The sequence below is a fragment of the Carettochelys insculpta genome, chromosome 2 (genome assembly GCF_033958435.1).
Source record: "Carettochelys insculpta isolate YL-2023 chromosome 2, ASM3395843v1, whole genome shotgun sequence".
NCBI lineage: Eukaryota > Metazoa > Chordata > Testudines > Carettochelyidae > Carettochelys > Carettochelys insculpta.
The window spans coordinates 80654797-80674381 of record NC_134138.1 but is presented as its reverse complement, the minus strand read 5'-3'; the positions used below and the strand labels follow the sequence as shown (position 1 = coordinate 80674381).

The 19585-nt window shown below is 41.5% G+C and overlaps 1 protein-coding gene across 2 annotated transcripts in view; it reads left to right on the top strand.

Moving 5' to 3' along the window:
* Positions 1-19585, top strand: part of SPIDR (scaffold protein involved in DNA repair) — a 353174-nt gene that overhangs the window by 196960 nt on the left and 136629 nt on the right. For both annotated transcript variants that reach the window (XM_074987198.1, XM_074987197.1), the window contains 2 exons: positions 15404-15614; positions 18488-18762. In XM_074987198.1, the coding sequence (XP_074843299.1) occupies positions 15404-15614; positions 18488-18762 (486 nt within the window). The remainder of the gene's footprint in view (positions 1-15403; positions 15615-18487; positions 18763-19585) is intronic.

The following is a 19585-nucleotide window of genomic DNA, read 5'->3' as shown; positions in this document are numbered from 1 at the left end:
TACATTTTGAAGATATATATATATATACCTGACAGAAGTATGCTATTCTATAGATTTATGTCCTTGTTTTCCTTAATGCATTTGCCAAGAATACTCTAACAGCTACAGGGAAAAAGTTTATTTACAAGTATGGACAAAACAAAAGCATTTCCAATGCCTTTCTAGAAGCCTTCTTGAGACTTTACAAGTAAACTCTTGTGAGCACTGCATCTATTTGTGAGTGTAGCAGTGCCTAACGTGTTTCCCAAGGTTTTTCATGCATGTGGGAAAACTGGCTTAGAGCTATAATAAAGAAGAACAGGTTTCATTGTCTAAGAAAAAGAAACATGTGACAGCTTGTTGATATTGGCCCGTGTTTCTGGGTATTATGTTGGGATTGTCGTGGTGGGAAGGACTAACTTATCAGTATGTACAAAATGTTGACTTTTATTTAAAAGAAAAATTGCTCCCTTACAGTTGAAAAGATAATTGTCCTCTTTGGAACCAACTTAAAAAGAGTAATCTTTCTGAATCTTCAGACAAACATCTTGGAATAAGAGAGAGGTGAATGCTCTTCACCCCAAATTTTGGCTGTAATGCACAGCCCCAAGCAGTGTGGCTCTACACTGGATAGCTGCTTTGGGGCTCTGGGGAAGCCCTTTGTGTTATTTTTGTGATAATAGTGAAACTACCTTTGGTTGTCATTGCAGCATCATAGCTGCCATTCTGCTTGTGTTTCCATCACAATAATAGGTGTGACTGGTGGGTCCTTCTTGTTCTTTGTCCTGCCACCTCTCCTCAAATCCTCACTGAACAACACTGAAGTGGGAGCCACGGCAGAACAGGGCTCTTTGGTGGCATGTATCCTCTCAAACGGCAAGATTTTGTTAGCCCATTCTCTCCTATGCAGAGTAACTAGATTGATTCGGCAACGGGTTGAACATCTCTAGTGCAGTACTCTCTGGACCTGACTGGTGCTAAACAAGAGAATTTGCTGGACCATGGGAGGTCAATATTGTCTAGCAGCATTACTAACGCTTCAGCTGCTTACTGGGTTCTTAGAAGACATTTGGGGTAAATCACAAGTAAATAATAGCACAGAACACTGAGAACCAGGGTTGGTGGCTATCCACAAACTTTATAGGACTACAGGGAACTTGGCCACATCCATGATAAGTGGTCATCTGGCTAAATAAAATCATGCTGGACAATGGATGTTGATGGACATGACAGTGCCAGACTGGAGAGATTCAAAAGATATTATAGATCTCTCCAGAGCTGAGGGGTATGGAGCATAACTTGCTCAGAAGAGAGATCCACTCTTTTTATTCATCTTAACTGAATATTACTTTTAAAATCTCTCTCTTTGTGACTGTTTTATCCCTCAAAATTACTACTGAATTTCTTTGAACTTCTGGCTGTCTTTAATCATCTTTTCCCAACTCCTCGTATGCCCTATGTCAGGTCAGTGACCAAAATTGCAAGAGCCATTTTTTCCCCCTAAATTCAGCAAAAAACTCAACAATTCAAGAGATACAATGTTTGTGAACAAGAATTTATTAACAACATGATCAAAACACCAATACAGTATGATATCCCACAATGCCCTGTACATATTTAGTGGGGGGCTATCCAGTGTTTGGAGAACACGTATCATTTCCTGTTTAGCTACGTCATTCAGTGTTGGGCTGGAATTCTTTTATAACAGCATCGTGATTATTAAAGATAAATACTGGTACAGGTTGAGCCTCTCTAATCTGGAACTCTCTTGTCTGGCAAACTCTGTAATCCAGAATGATTTTAGTTAGCTGGATGGCCAATTATCATGGGTGTGGCCAAGTTTCCTTTGGTCCCGTAAAGTTTGTTTACCGTCCCCATTCCTGGCAATCAGTGGTCTATGCTGATATTTAGCTGTAATTTACCCCCAAATATGTTCTAAGAGCCCTGTAAGAAATGGAAGTGTTGGTAATGTGCTAGAAAATATTGACCTCCCGTCATATGGAAAGGTCCTGAGGGTGCCAGATGAGAGAGGTTCAACCTGTAGTGTTTATAACTTCCAATTGTTTGTAATGCTTTCGTAATTACTGTTTTTTACTTTCTAACAATCCTTTTTGTTTTGGGCATGTTGTTCCACAAAGCTTTTCATACAATTTCAAGCTAACATGATTTTCTTGTATTCCACTTGACATAAGAATGGTCATACTGGGTCAGACCAATTGTCCATCTAGGCCAGTGATGTGTTCCATTAGTGTCCAATGATAGCTGCTTCAGAGGGAATGAACAGAACAGATAATTATCAAATGATCCCTTCCCTGGAAAACAGAGGCTGGGCACATGTCAGAGTGTGGTTTGCATCCACGCCCATCCTGGCTAAAAGCCATTGGTGTACCTGGCATTACTGACTCACGCACAAATGTTGTCAACACAGAATCTGAGCAGATTCTTCTTCGTTAGCAGCCGCAGAAGTTTTACCACAGTAGAAGATTTTTGTGCGTTTGTACTTCTTAGGAAACTGCTCCTGTGGTGGATCTTTTTATATTTTTCATTTCTTGGTGCTGGAAGGCTGAGTGTGATTGTAATAAATGGATCTCAGTAGTAATTGAGAAACTTCCACTGCCATATTATGAAAGTTTTAAGGTCATTCAGATTTAATCCTTACACTGTTAAATGGCACTCATTATTTGAAGGTCAGTCAGTGTTCTTTATGTGCTCCAGTGCATACTTTCTCATCCTCTTTAGAGCTGCCACCATTTGCGTTGTGACCATGTTTTTTGAGTTGTATGAGATTTACTTTGGAATCCATCCATGCTGTTCCTGGCTGCATCTACACGAGCAGGGTGTTTTTTGAAAAAGGCAGGCTTTTTTCAGCAAAACTAGTGGAGCTTCTGTACACAAAATGTACTCTTTTGATCTGAAACTGAGAGAACTCAACCCGTTTTCTGGCAGCCTGCTTCCTCTCCCAGATGAAGAAGTGTGGCCTTTTTCCAAAAGATTCTTTCAAAAACAAAACAAAACAAAAAATGTGTAGATGCTCTTTCAAAGCAGCAGTCCTCATGGTGCCAGATTTTTTTGATTCCTGACCTGTTCTTTTGCAAGATTGGGGCTGTGTGGATGCTGTTTATCGAAAGAGTGGATTAGTCTTTCAATCTACTTTTTTGTGTCTGAATGTGATCGTTCAAAAGAAGGTTTTTTCCGACGATCTCTTCCAGAAGAGCTGCTTTCAAAGAATGGCTGTAATGTAGATGCAGCCCCTGAGTGCACCAGAATATTCACCAAAGACCAACACTGTGTTATCTACTATAAGGACTAGAGCCTGGCAATGAGGCCTGTAAGTGTGATGTAGCAGTACACAAGCTCATCATAGGAGTGCCCTTTGAAAAGTACAACTTTAAAATATCTGAAAATTAGTTGATTAGAAAGTGTCACATTTCAAAGGGCAGTGCTGTGCCAAGCCTGTTGTTTGTATTGTACATTTACATGAAATTAGTAAAACTAAACTTAGCATCTTTTTGTAGAGCAATTTTTATCTGAAATGTTTCCCCAAGATTCATAAAAAATCTGGTTCAGAAGAACAAGTTTATTTTCTTACCTAGAAGAAGTATACAAAGAAGGTATATTTTTGGTGCCATTTTACTAATTTCATTTGATATTTGCATGCTTCATTTGGGGTTGAGGAGGTGAGTGCTTGAGTTAAAAACAATACACCAGTTAACAGCTGTGGATTGTTTCTGTTTATGTTGGATGCAATCAAGACTTCAAAAAAAAAGATTGTTTTATCAGGAAATATAACAATTGACATTGTATATTTACATAAAATGCATAATGTTGTGCAAGCACAGTAGATAGGAACACAGTACATGGCATGCAAGTTCAGCATCTATAGTAAAGTGGCACAGAGCATGTGAAAATGGATGGAGTATTATCAGAGAGAGACTTTAATCTGTATATATATTACAGTCCGAAATACTTCTGTTTGACTTATTTGGAGGCTGGTTAGATACAAGCTTGCATATTTAAAATACATGATTTGGGGCATTAGGGTAAATTGATATTTTATGCCTTTAAAGAAAGTCTTGACAGCACAAGTGGTGGATGGGATCAGCACACAGAGCCCCTTGAGGCCCTTTCGTTTTAGATCCAGAGGGACGTGCTGAATGCTTCCAGGAGTCACCTGAGGTCAGCGCTGTCTGGAGCCCACACCCCAAAGCTCCGTGCCCCCTCCTTCAATCTGAATCCCTCAACCCCAGCCTGGAGCACCCTCCAGCACCACAAACCTCTCAAGCTCAGCCCTGTCCCAGAGTCTGCACAGTCACCTGGCACTTTCACCCCACCCTGCATCTCCAGCCACAGTCCTCACTCTCTTTTGCACATCAGCCCTTTGCCCCGCACAGCAGCCTCCCACACACCGAACCCCTCGACCACAGCCAGGAGCCCCATCTCCCTTCATCAAACTCCTCATCTCCAGCCTGGAGTACCTTCCCTTGTCCTGAACCCCTCATTTCTGGCCTCTGCCTGGAGCCCACACCCAGGGCTGTGTGTGTGTCTCACCACCTATGACCCTCATGTGGGGTGGCCTCTCTGTGGGCAGGTGGAGAGCCTGCTGGGGCAAAAGCTGTGGGGCTTGGGAGCATTGCAGGGATTGGAGGTTCACCTGCAGCCTGAGGGGAGCAGATAGGAGCCAGGGGCAGCTTTGAGTGGAGTGAGCCTGCAGGTTGGAGGACTCAGAAGGAGCCAGCTGGGAGAGCTGTCTGTTTCCCCTTCTGCTTCAGCCGCAGGTATGGCCACCCAGTATTCCTCAGGACACTTCTGGTTTACTGGCTCATGCTGCTCTCTGCTGCCTAGTGAGCATTGGCTTGGCACAGCCTCTGGGGAGACTGGCCGGGGGATGGTGCTAGCTGTAGGAGCTGGCGCAGAACCTGCGGGTGGGAGGTGACACTGGGGAATGAGGCTGGCCGCCACAGCTGAAACACAAATGCTAACGCACCATGACATTTGAGGCAATTTGGTGACCCAAATTTTGTGGTACTTTGTAGACCTGGATAGTTCACATATCCGTAGGGATGGCCCTGCCCACGCCCTCAGTCCAAAGCCCTACCCTTTCCCATACCTCTTCCCCCTGTCCCAGCCCACCACCCGCTACCACACTCCAAACCCCTGGGCCCAACTCCAAGCTGGCAGTCCCCTCCTGCACCCCACACCACCATCCCTTTCTCAAAGCATGCACCCTTAGCAGAGCCCTCACACCCTGTGCCAGTCCAGTGAAAATGAGCGAGTGAGTGAGGGTGGGAGAGACCAAGGGATGGAGTGAATGTGGGTGGGCCTCAGGAGGAAGCAGGGGATGGGTGTTTGGTCTTCTGCAGTAAGAGAGTTGCAAGCTTAATAGTGCAAGATGAATGAATCTGTTCCAACTAGTTGGACTGGAACTGGGAGGAAACGTATTATTATTGGTAGGGATTTGTCTATTTTGGGGTCAGTTGCTAGATTGTTTTCAGTTTTTATACATGTACCCACACCTTGTTTGGGTTTGGTGTAAATCACCATGAGCCATGCTGTGCAAAATGCACTCAGCGCAGCATGAGAAGCAAAGAGTAGCTGCCCCTTCACCCTGTTGTGGCAAAGTGATCCGTGGCTCTGCATATAGGCAACAGTGATTGCTTCTGGTTTCCCAAATAGGTGCCTGTCAGACTCCTACCTTGTATAAGCAAATACAGTTCCATTTGACATCTACTGAGTCTTCTTCCCTTTTGAAAACAAACAAAAGGTTTTGAATGGTCTGGAAATTAACCATTGTTAATTGCTTGTTTAAAAACTTCAACCTTTATTTGCTAAACCACATGGATGAACTTACTCTTTCAATCAATACAGTGCACTTGTCAAACATCCTTTAGGGATGTCTAATGAAAATATATTTTATAAGACAAATCTAAGATGACACAATGTCATCTTCAATTCATGACAGAACAAAGCATCATGGTTTGATGTCAGTCTGGCTCTAGAGATGTTTGTGGTTTGTTAGTTAAGTGCTGCCATAGGCTCTATACCAGTCTCTGATTGTGAGGCTACGTACAGCGTAAGCACAGAAGTGGGTTATACAAGACATGGCACAATATAAACCTTCTCAATATCCAAAGAGCAGGATTCAAGCCCCTGGTCGTGTTGAAATTTTAGCCACTTTCTTGTATTGTTCTTCAGGGCCATCCTATAGGACTCCACATCCATGATTTCCATACCAAACGGAGCATTTGCTGGTGGTCCGTTGAGATCTGGCAGGTCTCCTGCAACCATCTTTAGTAGCTGCCACTCCTACATACAGGGAAGAGGAAACAGGAGATATAATATTGTCCATGTAAGCGATTGCTGCACTTCTCAAAGGCTGCATCTACACTACAAGCTTACTTTCAAGTTAACTTCAGAGTAAGCTGCTATTTTGAAGTAGCATGCAGAGTGTCTACATACTTGGAAATTAACTTGGAGGTAAGAGAGGCTAACTTCGAAGTCACTACCCCATTCTCCAGGAATGGAGTAGTGGCTTACTTCGAAGTGGTGTGTGTATGTGGTCTGCACTTCTTACTTCAAAGTAACGGGTCTGTCAAGGAGGTAGCCCCCCCAGAGGACAGAGACAGTCTGGCCAGCCCAGGCAGGGCGCTATGGTCCCTGCTGGCGACCTTAAAGGAAACAGCTCCCTGGCAACCGTAGGCAGGAAGCTGAGACTGTGCCACAAGCAGGGGCAGCATGAGCTCTCCCTGTCCTTTGCCAAACCAGTGCCTGGCAGAGGATGCAAAGGCCTTTGACCGTCTGGCCAGCAGCCTTGCCACCGGAGGCCACTCCAACCACACTGTCAGGAGCATGCCATTAAAAGTTAAAGAACTCCACCAGACCTACAACAAGCCCCACAATGCTGCCAGCCGGTCGGGGCATGGCCCGTCCATTGCCCGCACTACCAGGAGCTGCACAGGCTCCTGGGGCTGAAGGAGGCAGCCACCCCAGAGCATCTGGTGGACACTGCCAGTGCCCCCCTTGCAGACAGCGAGGATGAGGTGGGCCCCTCCAGCACCATGAGCCCCCCCCACACAGGTAGCCAGGGTGGGTAGGACCTCATCCTCAGGGAGGGTGGGAGCAGGCATGGTGTGTGGGTCTTCTCCCCAGCATGTGTTTTGTTCGCAGCCTGGCAGTCTTGTGCATGTGCAAGGTGGGGGTGTTGGCTAGGGCTCTTCAAGGGGTTAGCTGGCTGCAAGCCTCGTAGGGCTTCTCAGCCAAGTGACCCCATGCCTGCATCATTTCCTGCCCTCTTAGTTTGAAGAAGGGTCTAATTTTGTGTAGATGTTTAACTTCGAAGTAGGGGGCGCCTACTTGGACGTAAGGTAGGGTGCATTTTGTGTGTAGGCGATCTACTTTGAAATTATTTTACAGTGTAGACACAGCCGGAGGGATGTTAGCACAGGCGGTATGCGAAATCACAAATGAGGAAAAAGGTGATGCGCAAGATACACTTGCTCTAAAAGTGGTCCGCAGTATAAAAGTTCAAAGCCTCTGCTCCAGATCGTTACAAAGTACCATGGAATGTTCTTTTCCCCAGCTGAGCTACATTAATTTAAATTTTATAGACACCTGGTTGTTAAGTGGAGTATTGTCAGCCCAAGTTTTAAATATAATTTACTGAATAAAGAAGCATGAAGTTCATCTGAACTTTTTTTCTTAGGAGCATACATGCGCTGTCTTTTCTACACATTCACTTTCTATGTAAGTGATTGCTTGAGGCAGTATTTTTCTCACTATATGAAAATAATAGTTTATATCTAACAAAAACACTTTTAAATCATCCTTTTCTTTCCTCTTAAAAATAACCCCTTAATTATTTTTTGTGAGGAAAGCTGGTTGGCTTGCTATCGGTGGGTCTGATTCTTCCATCCTTACTCAGAATGAGGAATTATAGACCTACATATGGAATAAGTTACATTTCAACATAAGTAAAACAAAAAAGCAGTCAAGTAGCACTTTAAAGACTAACAAAATAATTTATTAGGTGAGCTTTCATGGGACAGACCCACTTCTTCAGACCATAGCCATACTCAATATTGAGTCTGTTCTGGTCTGGCTATGGTCTGAAGAAGTGGGTCTGTCCCACGAAAGCTCACCTAATAAACTATTTTGTTAGTCTTTAAAGTGCTACTTGACTGCTTTTTTGTTTTGATAGTGTATAGACGAGCATGGCTCCCTCTCTGTTACTATTCAATATAAGTAAGAATATGTAAGAAGTGGGGCTACAGAGGATAGGAGAGCCATCATGAGAAGAAGCCAATCATTCAGCAGTATTGTATGGGGTGTTTTGAAGTGAAAGAAATGAAGCTGCTCCAGGGTATGCTAGGAAATGCAGACATATCCCTAAAACCTTAGAGTCCACATAATCAAAGTCAAGCTTTTAAGGCACCTAAGAATCCCTACCAGCTGAAGCAGGATTCCAAGACGCATTCACAAAAATTCTTCAGATTTAAAAGTTTTGAAGCAAATAGTTTAACTGTATCCTTTCAGAGTACTTTTCCCTCAAAAGAAGAGTAGAGGTGTTTTCCACTGGCTTCTATTTAATAAAGGAGGGCTCTCAGCAGCCTACAGTGGGGATGTAAAGCCCTGAGTTGTTGATTGACTCGCCTTGAGAATTCAGTTGAGTTTAATAATTCTGGTCAGAGCATCTTTTCCTGAAAAGAGATTATGTTCTAGGTGTGTCCTGATACCTCAAAACGGAAGTGGGCACTTGCCCATCTTGGGTCACAAAAAACCTTAGTTAATAATTGCTCAAGAAAATTTTCACAACGTTGCCTCTGGAAACTGCTTGTCTTTTCCAGAGGAAGGTGCCTAGCTGTAGGCCTGCCAATGTGAGGTGGGGGGCAAAAGGGGCTGTTTCCCCTGGGTCTAACATTTCAAAAGGGTCCAGAACTTCAGCTGCTCCCACTGCTACTTTACCAGTGGCAGTGGCTGGCACTCCGGGCTCCTTTGAAACGCTGTGACAGTGCTGCTCAGGGCAGCGTGGCAGTGTGGGTGGTGTTGAGAGCTGACTGCCCTTGTCCCTGCCTTTTCTACTCTAGTCCCTCCCTCCTGGGGTGTGGAGCCAGCCACCAACACCGTCCGCTCTTGCCCAGGGGCAGTTGTTGGCACTGCTGGCTAGCTGTGCACCATACCTCACGTGAAAGATGACTGCTGATTCAATATAGAGTGTGGAAGTAAATACCAGGCTGCCATACAGGTATACATACACCCCAAAATGATCTATTAAAATATATATATTCAATGAACAAATGTTATAGGTAGGGTGTAAACTATTTTTATTCTTGAAAAATTGTTTTTGTATGGAAATGCAAACGTACTCTTAATTTATGGCATCACTCATCTAATGCTTTTGTGAAAGTGAATGAACTGTTAGTAGTAATGAAAGCAATCTGATAATGGTAGGCATAGATGCAGCTGAACAATGTCGTTCAAGTAATATGTGCCGGTGTAGCCTGTCAACCTTAATATAAAGCTGATCCGATTTCTGTGCTGTAGGAAAATAAAAACAAAACCATAAACCTCAGCCTTCCTGAGAATGGCGTGCTGCCCACGTCAGTGTTTTTAGAAAATGAGATAGCTAGATCAAGTAAGCGTTCTTCTGACATTAGTGACGTACTAAAGACTTGGGTTTAAAATATTTCCTGTTTACTTGTATTCTGAACATAGAAGCGTCAGGAAACTAGACTGTGAAATCCATTCCAGGGTATGTTCAGGTACAGCTATGTAATAAATTGTTTAGAGGTTCTTGATAAATTGTGGATTCTTTTTTCTTTCAGAAAATAAATGGGTAATTCATTTTTATCCCCATAGATTTGTAACTCAGATCAGATCACAGTTGTCTTATTAAACTGAAATAGAGTTAAGATTACTATGGATCATTAGCATGCTCACTTTCATATATATTTAATATACAATATATTTGAAACTATATATACGGTATATGGTCCAACACCTTTCCTCTGTAGATAAAATCTGTGAGCTAGCAAACTCATCAAATTTGAGGTAGAAAATAGTCTTTCATATGTAGGTTATCAATTTGAACACAATCAGATCAGTAATGCCAAAATGTATAACCAGTAACCCCAAACTATTTAGTGAACATGAGTACATAAAATGAGTTACCATCATAATCTCTTTGATTGTGACTGTAGTTACCATCAAGATTTTAAGGACTAAACGTCCATGGAGTTTCAGCTACTTGCCTGCTAAGCATTCTTCTAGGTCAGAGTTCAGGAACAATAGCAGGGCATTGTGGTGAAGCTTAGAGTTGCCTTCTGTGCTGTAAATTTCTATTGATAAAATAGAGAAATTCAGTCTCTAATGTTGTCAAACCGGCACTTACATTCAGACATTTAAAAAAAAATGCATTTTATATATGACTAATTGTAAGATGAAAGATTATTTTACATGTATACTTTTTAAAAAAAAAATCAGACTTTTTACAAGCTATGCTATATTATTTTGCTAGTTATAAACAAAATGGGAAAATTATCAAATAAAATAAATGTTACTGCCAAAAATTGCACAGTGACTTGGAAATATAATCTATTTTTCTTTAGATTTACTAGGTATGAGAAGTATTAACCCAAAGTGGAGCTAGTTGCAAAATGTTAAAACACAGGTTATAGATAGTGCCCTTTGAACAACTATTGTGAATTCTATGCACAGAGCAGCAGAACAGTATAAATTACTCAGAAGTAAAAATGACTGACAAAATAAGGCATTTTTAAAAGTTGTGTACGCATCTGTGTTTGTACGTCTATCTGTTCATCTTACCTAAAACAAACTACATTGGTTTTACCAAATGCAGAGTCCATGAAAGTCATTTTTTGTACAATTTGCACATTGAATGAGGCAATGTGAAATGTGCATGTGAAATGCCTAATGAATTTGGTAAAAACTTATGATTCACCTCCACAATATTCCAGGCGCACTGTATACCATGAGATAAGAGTTCCTGTGAAATTCTTCCTCTTTGAGCTTGCACTTTGAAATGTTGAAATCTTCCTGTACTTGATATATCAGCTTTTCAGCATTTTGGATTAATTGAAGCTAGGGCACCTGAAGGTGAAACGTTTCTACCTTACACATCTTGAAATAGTTTATAAAAACATCTTTAATTCAGAGCTTTATAGACTAACAGATATTTTGGCGCATAAGCTTTCATGGACAAAGACCTGCTTCATCAGATGCATGAGTCTGTGAAGCAGGTCTTTGCCCATGAAAGCTTATACTCCAAAATATCTGTGAGTCTATAAGGTGCCACAAGACTTCTTGTTGTTCTCAAAGCTACAGACTAACACGGCTACCTCTCTGATACTTAAATTCCATGCACATGCACATCACAGACTATCTTGTCTCCAACTTCTCCTTTAAAAAGCGCTGAAAAGGTAGATCATTTGCAGTGTGTATCCGTTAAGTAATACTGTAGTACGAAAGACTCATAATCTGGGCAAATTAAAAGCAATTTTGGAATACTCAAAAGCACGTGTATCTGATTTCTCTGTGCCCTCCTAACTGCAGTCTCTATGCTCTTACTAAATATTTATGGCTTTATCTTTGCAAAACCTCTGTTAATTAGGTAGTATCCCCTTTTCACAGAGTATTTGCATGATCTACTGAGTGTCATGCGGAGCTGGGAATTGAATCTAGATGTCCTGAATTCTAGGCTAATACCTTAACTGCAAAACTGCTCTTTTCCCCTTTGTTTTATCTGAGGACTATTTCCCTAATTTTAACTTTACACCCCTACTCATAACAGAGGATGCGTAAGTAGAACCCTTATGACTGTGTCTACAAGTAGTCAGCCTGATCTGAGAATGCGATTGAAATGCTGTGATGAATATGCAGCACTTCGTTAGGCTAATTCTCCCCATGGCAACTTTGAAGTAGCGCAGGCACTTCAAAGTGCCTGCAACTGCACTGCATGCTGGCACTTCAACGTTTGACTTTTCAAAGTTGCTACGGGGAGAATTAGCCTAATGAAGTGCTTCATATTCATTGCAGCACTTCATTAGTATTCTCCAATCAGGCTAGTTACCATGTCCCCTTCAAAGAAGGGGGCTAATGTAGACACAGACTTTTCCTAATAATAGCTAATACTTTGATAGTGCACTATTTTATTATATTATAGTTTTCTATGTTTCATTACATACCAGTGTAGATTTCTATTTACTTCTGAACTGTTTCCCTGATCATGAATGTAAGTGACCTTATTGGAGATTAGGTGAATTGCCATATTTTCCCATTCTCAGGACTAAGGAAATCTATTCAATCTCATTAGTGCGTACCCTGTAGATTCCGTTTACCCAAGATGCTTGGCATTGCTTAAAAAGAGAGCATGCTCTGTTACATGAAGGTGTGACTGTAGGATAAGGATTTTGTCACTATCTAACTTATCATAGACATTCATTTTCTGTATGAGAGCAGTAGATTTTCTCACCCTGGGTAATGGACAGAAGGCACAGATTAAGAAGTCTTGTGAGACAGAATGAAACAGTAACTATGGCTGTGTCTACAGTACGGGATAAAACCGATATATAATAAATTTGAATACTTAATCTAGGTATTATGAATTCGAATAAAGTGGCCACAAAGCTTCCTGAAATTCTACCCACCTTTTCTCTGTGTCGAATCTCTGCATCCCCATTGCCCAGTGCAAGTTCAACAGCATGAGCACTGTATTGTGGGTACCTATCCCATAGTGCCTTAGTCCCGGTTGCTTGTGGGTGTTTCATTTTGGAATCCCAGAATTCCAAGCACTATCCCAGAATTCACTGCATCAGTAACCCCATGAAAAAAGAACTGAAGATGGTGCCATTTCCTGCTGCCACATTCCAGCGCAATTATGGATTCATGAACACACAGATCGTTTTGGCAACCACAGTGGCTGTCGCACAATTTGTCCTTCAATTCCAAAGCTCAATGATGCTTGGCTATCCTGCTGGTGGTGGTGGTGGTGGTGATGACGAGGATGGTGTTTTGGAACAGTACCTGTGCCAACTGAGGTCAAAGAATGCAGCGCTGGTGGTTGCCATGAGTGCACTAATGACATTGAAGCAGTGTTTTTGGACTTGAGAGACTAGCATACACTGCTGGAATCACATCATTTTGGAGTTCTGGGACAACCACCAGTAGGTGTAGAACTTTCACATCCACAGTCCACCTTTATGGAACTTTGTGATGCAATGGCGCCTGCCCTGAAGCACAGCAACACAAAAATGAGGCAGGCTTTAATGGTGCAGAAGCAAGTGGCAATTGCACTGTGGAAGTTTGCAACCATTGACAGTTACCAGTCAGTGACAAATCAGTTCAGGGTAAGCAGATCACAGTGGGGTCCATCATGTTGGAGGTGGCCCATGCTGTCTGTTGGCATGTCCTCAGGAAGACTATGACCCTGGGAGATGTACAGGCCTTAGTGGATGGCTTTGCTGCCCAGGGGTTTCCTAACTGCGGTGGGGCAACAGATGGCACGCACATCCCCGTCATGGCCCCGGTCCACCTGGCCTTGGAGTATATTAATCAAAAGGGGTACTTCTCCATGGTCATGCAGGGGCTGGTAGATCACAAAGGTTGTTTTACTGACATCAACGTTGGCTGATCAAGGAGGTTGTACGACACATGCGTATTCTGAAATTCAGGACTTTAGCGAAAGCTCCTCGATAGGACTTTTTTCCCTGATTGGACAATCAAGATTGGTGACATGGAGATGCCCATTGTTATATTGGGTGATCCCGCCTACCCTCTCCTTCCCTGCCTGATTAAACCCTACGTAGGAGCCCTGGATGCCAGCGAGGAAAATGTTAATCATAGACTGAGCAGGTACAGAATGATCGTGGAAAGCGCCTTTGGACATTTGAAAGCGAGGTTCAGATGTTTGTTGATCTGTTGCAACATTTCTGAAGCTAATATCCCCACTGTTATTACAGTGTGTGCTATTTTGCACAACATATGAGAATCAAGGTGGGAGACTTTCCCATCTATCTGGAATTCTGAAGTGGAGGCAATATGCGGGGCTTACTCGTAGCCATCTACACTGCTATCCACCAGTACCCATGCTCAGGCTGCAGCAGTAAGGGATGCTTTAAAAAACAGCTTTATGACTGATCTGTAACGCACATGGTACCTATGTATGTCTCTGCCATAATGCCACAAAATCAATCGTGCCGTAATGAATGAATGCTTTTTTGCGGTGGGAAAGGGTTAAGTTGCAGTAAATAGAATAAGGAGTAAAGGCACTTTGAAGTGCCTGTTGCTACATGCATGCAGGCACGTGGAAGTTTGACACTTCGAAGTTGCCGTGGGGGAGAATTAGCTTAATGAAGTACTGTATATTCACCATAACACTTCATTAGTAATCTCCCATCACCCTGATTAACATGCCCCCTTCAAAGTTGGGAGCAAGTGTAGACAAGCCCTGTGAAACACACATTTTTGAGCAATTTTTCACCTTGTTTTATTTTTGCTATAATGCTATGGCATTTAATCGCAGATATGAAAACAAGGACATGAAACAAACAAAACACAACTGGTTTACAGCAGCCTGGGAATTAGAACCCAGAGGTTACTTCTGAACCTGGGTCAGCTTCATCTTTGCTGCCAAGGCAGGAGGCCTTGTTGTACTCCAACTAATGCTAATTTAATTGGGCAAAAACATAGCTTTCAATAAACTCACTAAATGGATAACTTTTTTTTCCGACAAGCACTAGAAAATTAGATTAGTGGTGTTTTTTAAAAAAAAAAAAACTGGCTTCAATGTTCTTGCATTTTTTGAGTACAAAAATATCCATCTCAAAACATCAGATTGTCATGTGTGCATGTTAGAGCAAATATCAACATCTGAATGTGTTTTGATATTGAATTAGTCTGAGGTTATAGATTTTTTTTCAGCTTCTATCTATATTGTCTAGTAGAAAAATAGTTATATGCACTGCTTGTGTGTGTGGGTGTGGGTGTGTGGGTGTGTGGGTGTTTTTTTTTAAAAGAGGAGCCAGTACTCAGCTGGCTCCCTGACCCCCTCTCCTGCCAGCCAATCTCATGGCTGCCGCTGCCGAAGTATTGGTACTCGGTCCTGGCAGGTACCAGCCCAAAAAGGCACTGGTTATATGTGAAACTGTTTGGAGATCTTCTGCTATAGCCAGAGGAGTCTAAATGCTATGGAACACGGGCAGGGTAGGGAAGGAAGCTTTACAAGGTAATAACATCAAGCAGGAAGAAAAGAAATTTGAATCAAGATACTATGTAGTCTCAATAAAGACACGAGGGAGGGAGGCAGAAGAAGAGGAATAGAGACACATGGAAGAAGTTTTTTTTAAAATAGGGTTAATGGTGGTATAATTTTTTTTAAATAATTTAGTGTTTGACTTTTACTACTTTTTTCCAGGCAAAAGCTCCTTCTCCATGATGAAAATGTTCCAGTTATCATGAATACATATTTTAGTCAGAAGGTTTTTCTCAAAGACCATGCAGAAATGAAAGATAAGACACATTGTCCAGAGAAATTGCATATTAGAAGGAACATTATATCTTTGGCACAAATATTCCAATTAAATGACTTCGGAGACAATATGCTTCAGGAATCTGCAGTGAATCAGGTAAAGTTCATTTTGTTTGAAGTTTAGCACTTTGTAATAAGTTGGTGACCAGATGTTTGGAAATCATAACATGAACAGAAATATTGGAATACTGATGTACTCTCTTGCCCTCTTTTTTTTAGCCAAAACTGAATAATATGTGCTGTTTGCTTTAATAATATTTTACAAGTAGAGAGAGGCTTTTGGCCAGCCAAACACTTAACTACTGTGAAATTATTTTGTTGTGGCTCACTCCTGTGCTGAATAATATTGCTGACATTATCAAAGCTTTGTTTTTTGTTGATTCAGACTTATTCTATGTCACTCAGTACCCAGTCTCATTTTTAAAAATTACTATTTTCTTAGAAAATGTTGGTGTTTCCTTTCTATACTTCCATCTTTGAGCCTCCTTCACTTTTTTTCTGGCATCTTTTTTTAAAAAAAATCCAATGATTGCCTTTAATAGAAAGAAAGTCAAGATTTTATAGGCCCTCTGTCAAAGGAACATCAGATTGTTATGGGAGGACCCTTTATGCTTCAATCTGGCTCTAGAGACTACAACTCCCATGAGGCTTTGAGAAGGCCTTTGGCTACACTGGGAAAAGAAGATGGTGGTCTCCCTGGTTTTGGCGAGTCAAGGCTGATTGAACAGATTACTTCAGGGCAGGTGTGGAATTTTTGCCCAGCCACCAACTGCTTTAGGGAGCTACAGCCTGCTAATGAGAGACCCTGCAGGGAATACACTTCATCTGTGTCTGTTTAAATGCTGCAGAGGCCAGCTCCAGTTTCAGAGGAGCTGGTCAGCTTGTTTTCTTGCCTAGACAGACACACAGAACCCTCGCCAAGCTGTCTGCGATCCAGTGGAGCAACAGCTGCACACCCATTCAAGCAACTAACTGGAACTTTGATAACTAGAGAGTGTGGGGTGGGATAGCTGTTGGCAGTGTACTTGCCAGCTACATGTTTCGTTTATTTGTGTGTATATTGTTAATTGATTTTATTTGTGTTTAGTCTGTACCCCTGTGTCCTTAAGTTAAGTAAAAATGTGTGTTAATTCTAATTTGGTCTGTTAGCTATATTCTGTTTGTAATGACTGTTTGGGAGTTAAACCCAGATTATAACTAAAATAAGTATTCCTGGAGGTTTCCGAAGGCACACCATGAAGTGTGTAAGGGACCAGCTAGGTGGGGGCATCGCATTTTACATACCTTTAGAGCTCAGGGGTGGAAAGGGGATTCCCAGCTATCCAACCTCACCACTGAGACATTCAGGATTCCTTTAATATTAAACCCATGAGGCTCACCGGCACGCAAGTGAGTGTTGGCTGCTCCCAGGTAACCCAGGGAGGAAAGAAAAGGGGTTACAGTATTAATAAATGACTAGTGGTTGTGGGTATTTCAACTCTGGATGCATACCTTAAAACTCTTTAAAGACGCCTGTCTAGAACTTTCTGAAAATCAGATCACTTTAAAGTTTTGTTGGATGATCAAAAATTGAGGCACGCAAAACAACCTGTTACTCTTGGCCACAGTTTCAGATGGTTCTCTTACAAACCTCGCTTGCAAACCAGATTTTCTCATTCCCATTATATCTGATCCCCTTTTTTTAGGCCTGGGAATGAAAATGTTAGATATATCAAATCAAACTCTAATCTGGCTTTATATCTTCAACCAATTTCCACTATAGATGTGCCAAAATAGGAATACCTTACTCATGCTCCTACACTTTGGAGAGTTCAGAAAAAAGGGAGTTTTCTCCAAACCATCCTTGGTTTTGGTTTTGCAAAACTTAACCAAACAAACAAACTTCTAAAAACCCCAAAAATACTTCCTTTGAAATTTCAGCTAAAAACTCATTGTGTCAAACTTGTTTCCACAGTATGTTTTTACACAAGTGCAGCATCTCTGCATAGGTACAAATCTCTGTATTTCTCGATGCAGTGCATCTACAGTGGAGTTTGTATTGGAGGCAAGTACATAGATTTAGTTATATCAGTGGAAGAAATTAAGAATGAGCAAGGACTACATGGCCATGAATCCTTCCTGGTAACAAGTGCCCTTTAAATTGCACTGTGTGCTTGGAGGCAGTCCTTGTCCTAGTGATGTAAAAAGGAGTTTGGCACTAACTTGAATGGTACCAGGACAAATCCAATCATGCTTGTGAGGTACAGCTAATAGGGATTAATATTATGCCTTGCTTCTCTAAATGAGTACTGAAAATAAGGCTTAGAATGTCAGAGGAGTGATCAAGGAGAACGACAATTTTGCTCTAAAAGATGGCTGATGTTTAAAACAGGGATGAATGTAGTTATTGATGTGGAATGAAGCAACAGACAGTATATTTTTTGTTCCAAAATAAACTTACTGTTTTCAGTTGTAGTTAAAGAATGAAAATAGATCAGGGTTCCTGTTTTCCTCATCAGTAATCTGGATCTTTTAAAATTGTAGTTCATCAATTTGAGAGCTGAATTATTGCTTCCTAAAACCAGGCACCCTTTTATTTTCCTGTAAGTTATGGAGCCTATTTTGAAGCCTAATGCTATAATTTAAAATAAAGTTAATAGTTGGAACTACCAACAGTTAAGTAAAACGTAAAACAGTGCAATAAATACTAATGCTTATTCTTTTCCTTGCCCCTACTGTCACTGTTGTCTCACATGAACTGAATTTGATGAATTGGGGGCAAAAGTTATAAACAGGAGAGCAGTGTGCTGAATTATAGGTTTTCGTGAGCATTTATTTACAATCCTAGATAAAAGTGTGTATTTGCTAAATACTTTGAAAATAATCTTTGTGATGCCTTTCTATAATGAATCTTTGTTGAATTTTACTTTTCGTCACTAAGTTGTTTCATAGTCCATAAAGTAATTTAGTTTATGGCTTTATCTTTACCAGGTTGCTTCTACCAATATGAATGTGCCAAAGACTGTACAGACTCGCAGCAGTCTTGAGTCCAAAGTATATCCGTTTGCACCCACTGGCCTGAATGACTCTCTACTTGAAGTAGTGGAAAGCCAGGGAGCAGCTGGATGGAAAGATGTGCAAGTACAAGTGGTTGTCCAAAGGGTTTATTATCTACCTGCAAGAGAAGGCTTCAGATGTTGTCTTCAAGGAAATAACCCAATTAATTATGCAACGGCAATCTTAAATTCAGATCTGCCAAATGTTAGGTGAGTAATAAAACACTTGTAAACTGGTCTGATGGGCTCATAATATCAGGGGGACAAAACCGGGAGGGGAAGCTGGGTTAGGCATTTTAATGCCCTCAGCTAGCACTGGATAAATATAATATGTAATGCATAGTGTTCTAGTTGTAATAATATTAGACCCGCAAATAGTCACAGATGCGGAACGCCACTGATATTACGTGAGGGAGGGGATGACCTGACCTCTTGCGTAAGTTTCCTCTGCTGCACCAAGAACTACTGGCAGAAATTTCAGAAATTAGTGACTGGATGATATTTTAAAATAGGTGATGATTGTGTACCTGTCTTATATTGTTTATATTGTTACATGTGGTGCGCTCTACAGCTACCTCTTCTGTTACCTAATAGTAACCAAGTTATTTCAATCTTTGAAGCAATTGATAAATAACTAATTGATCTTCCTGTAAAACCCTTATGAAATGGAAAGAAAACTTAGCTTTACTTTAGAGGTGGAGAAATTGATGCCTTGTCTGAAAGGGGAATTTTACATTGATGCAGCTGTATCCGTAGAACCCAGTGGTGAAGTTTGGCTCCACTGGAGCCAGTAGCAAAAACTCCCATTGACTTCAGTGAAGCCAGCATTTCTCCCTTAGTGCACCAGTGTGAAAAGTGATTTGACCTGCAGTTACATCAGGATCCGTGCAAAATCTCCAATGTACACAAAACTGCAACATCTAGAAGCTTAGACAAGCATTTGCAACCTCTTCTGTATCTTCCTTTCCACCTACAAATGAAATATGTTGGTGTCTGCCCAGTAGAAGAGTCACAATGCGATCTTACATTTACA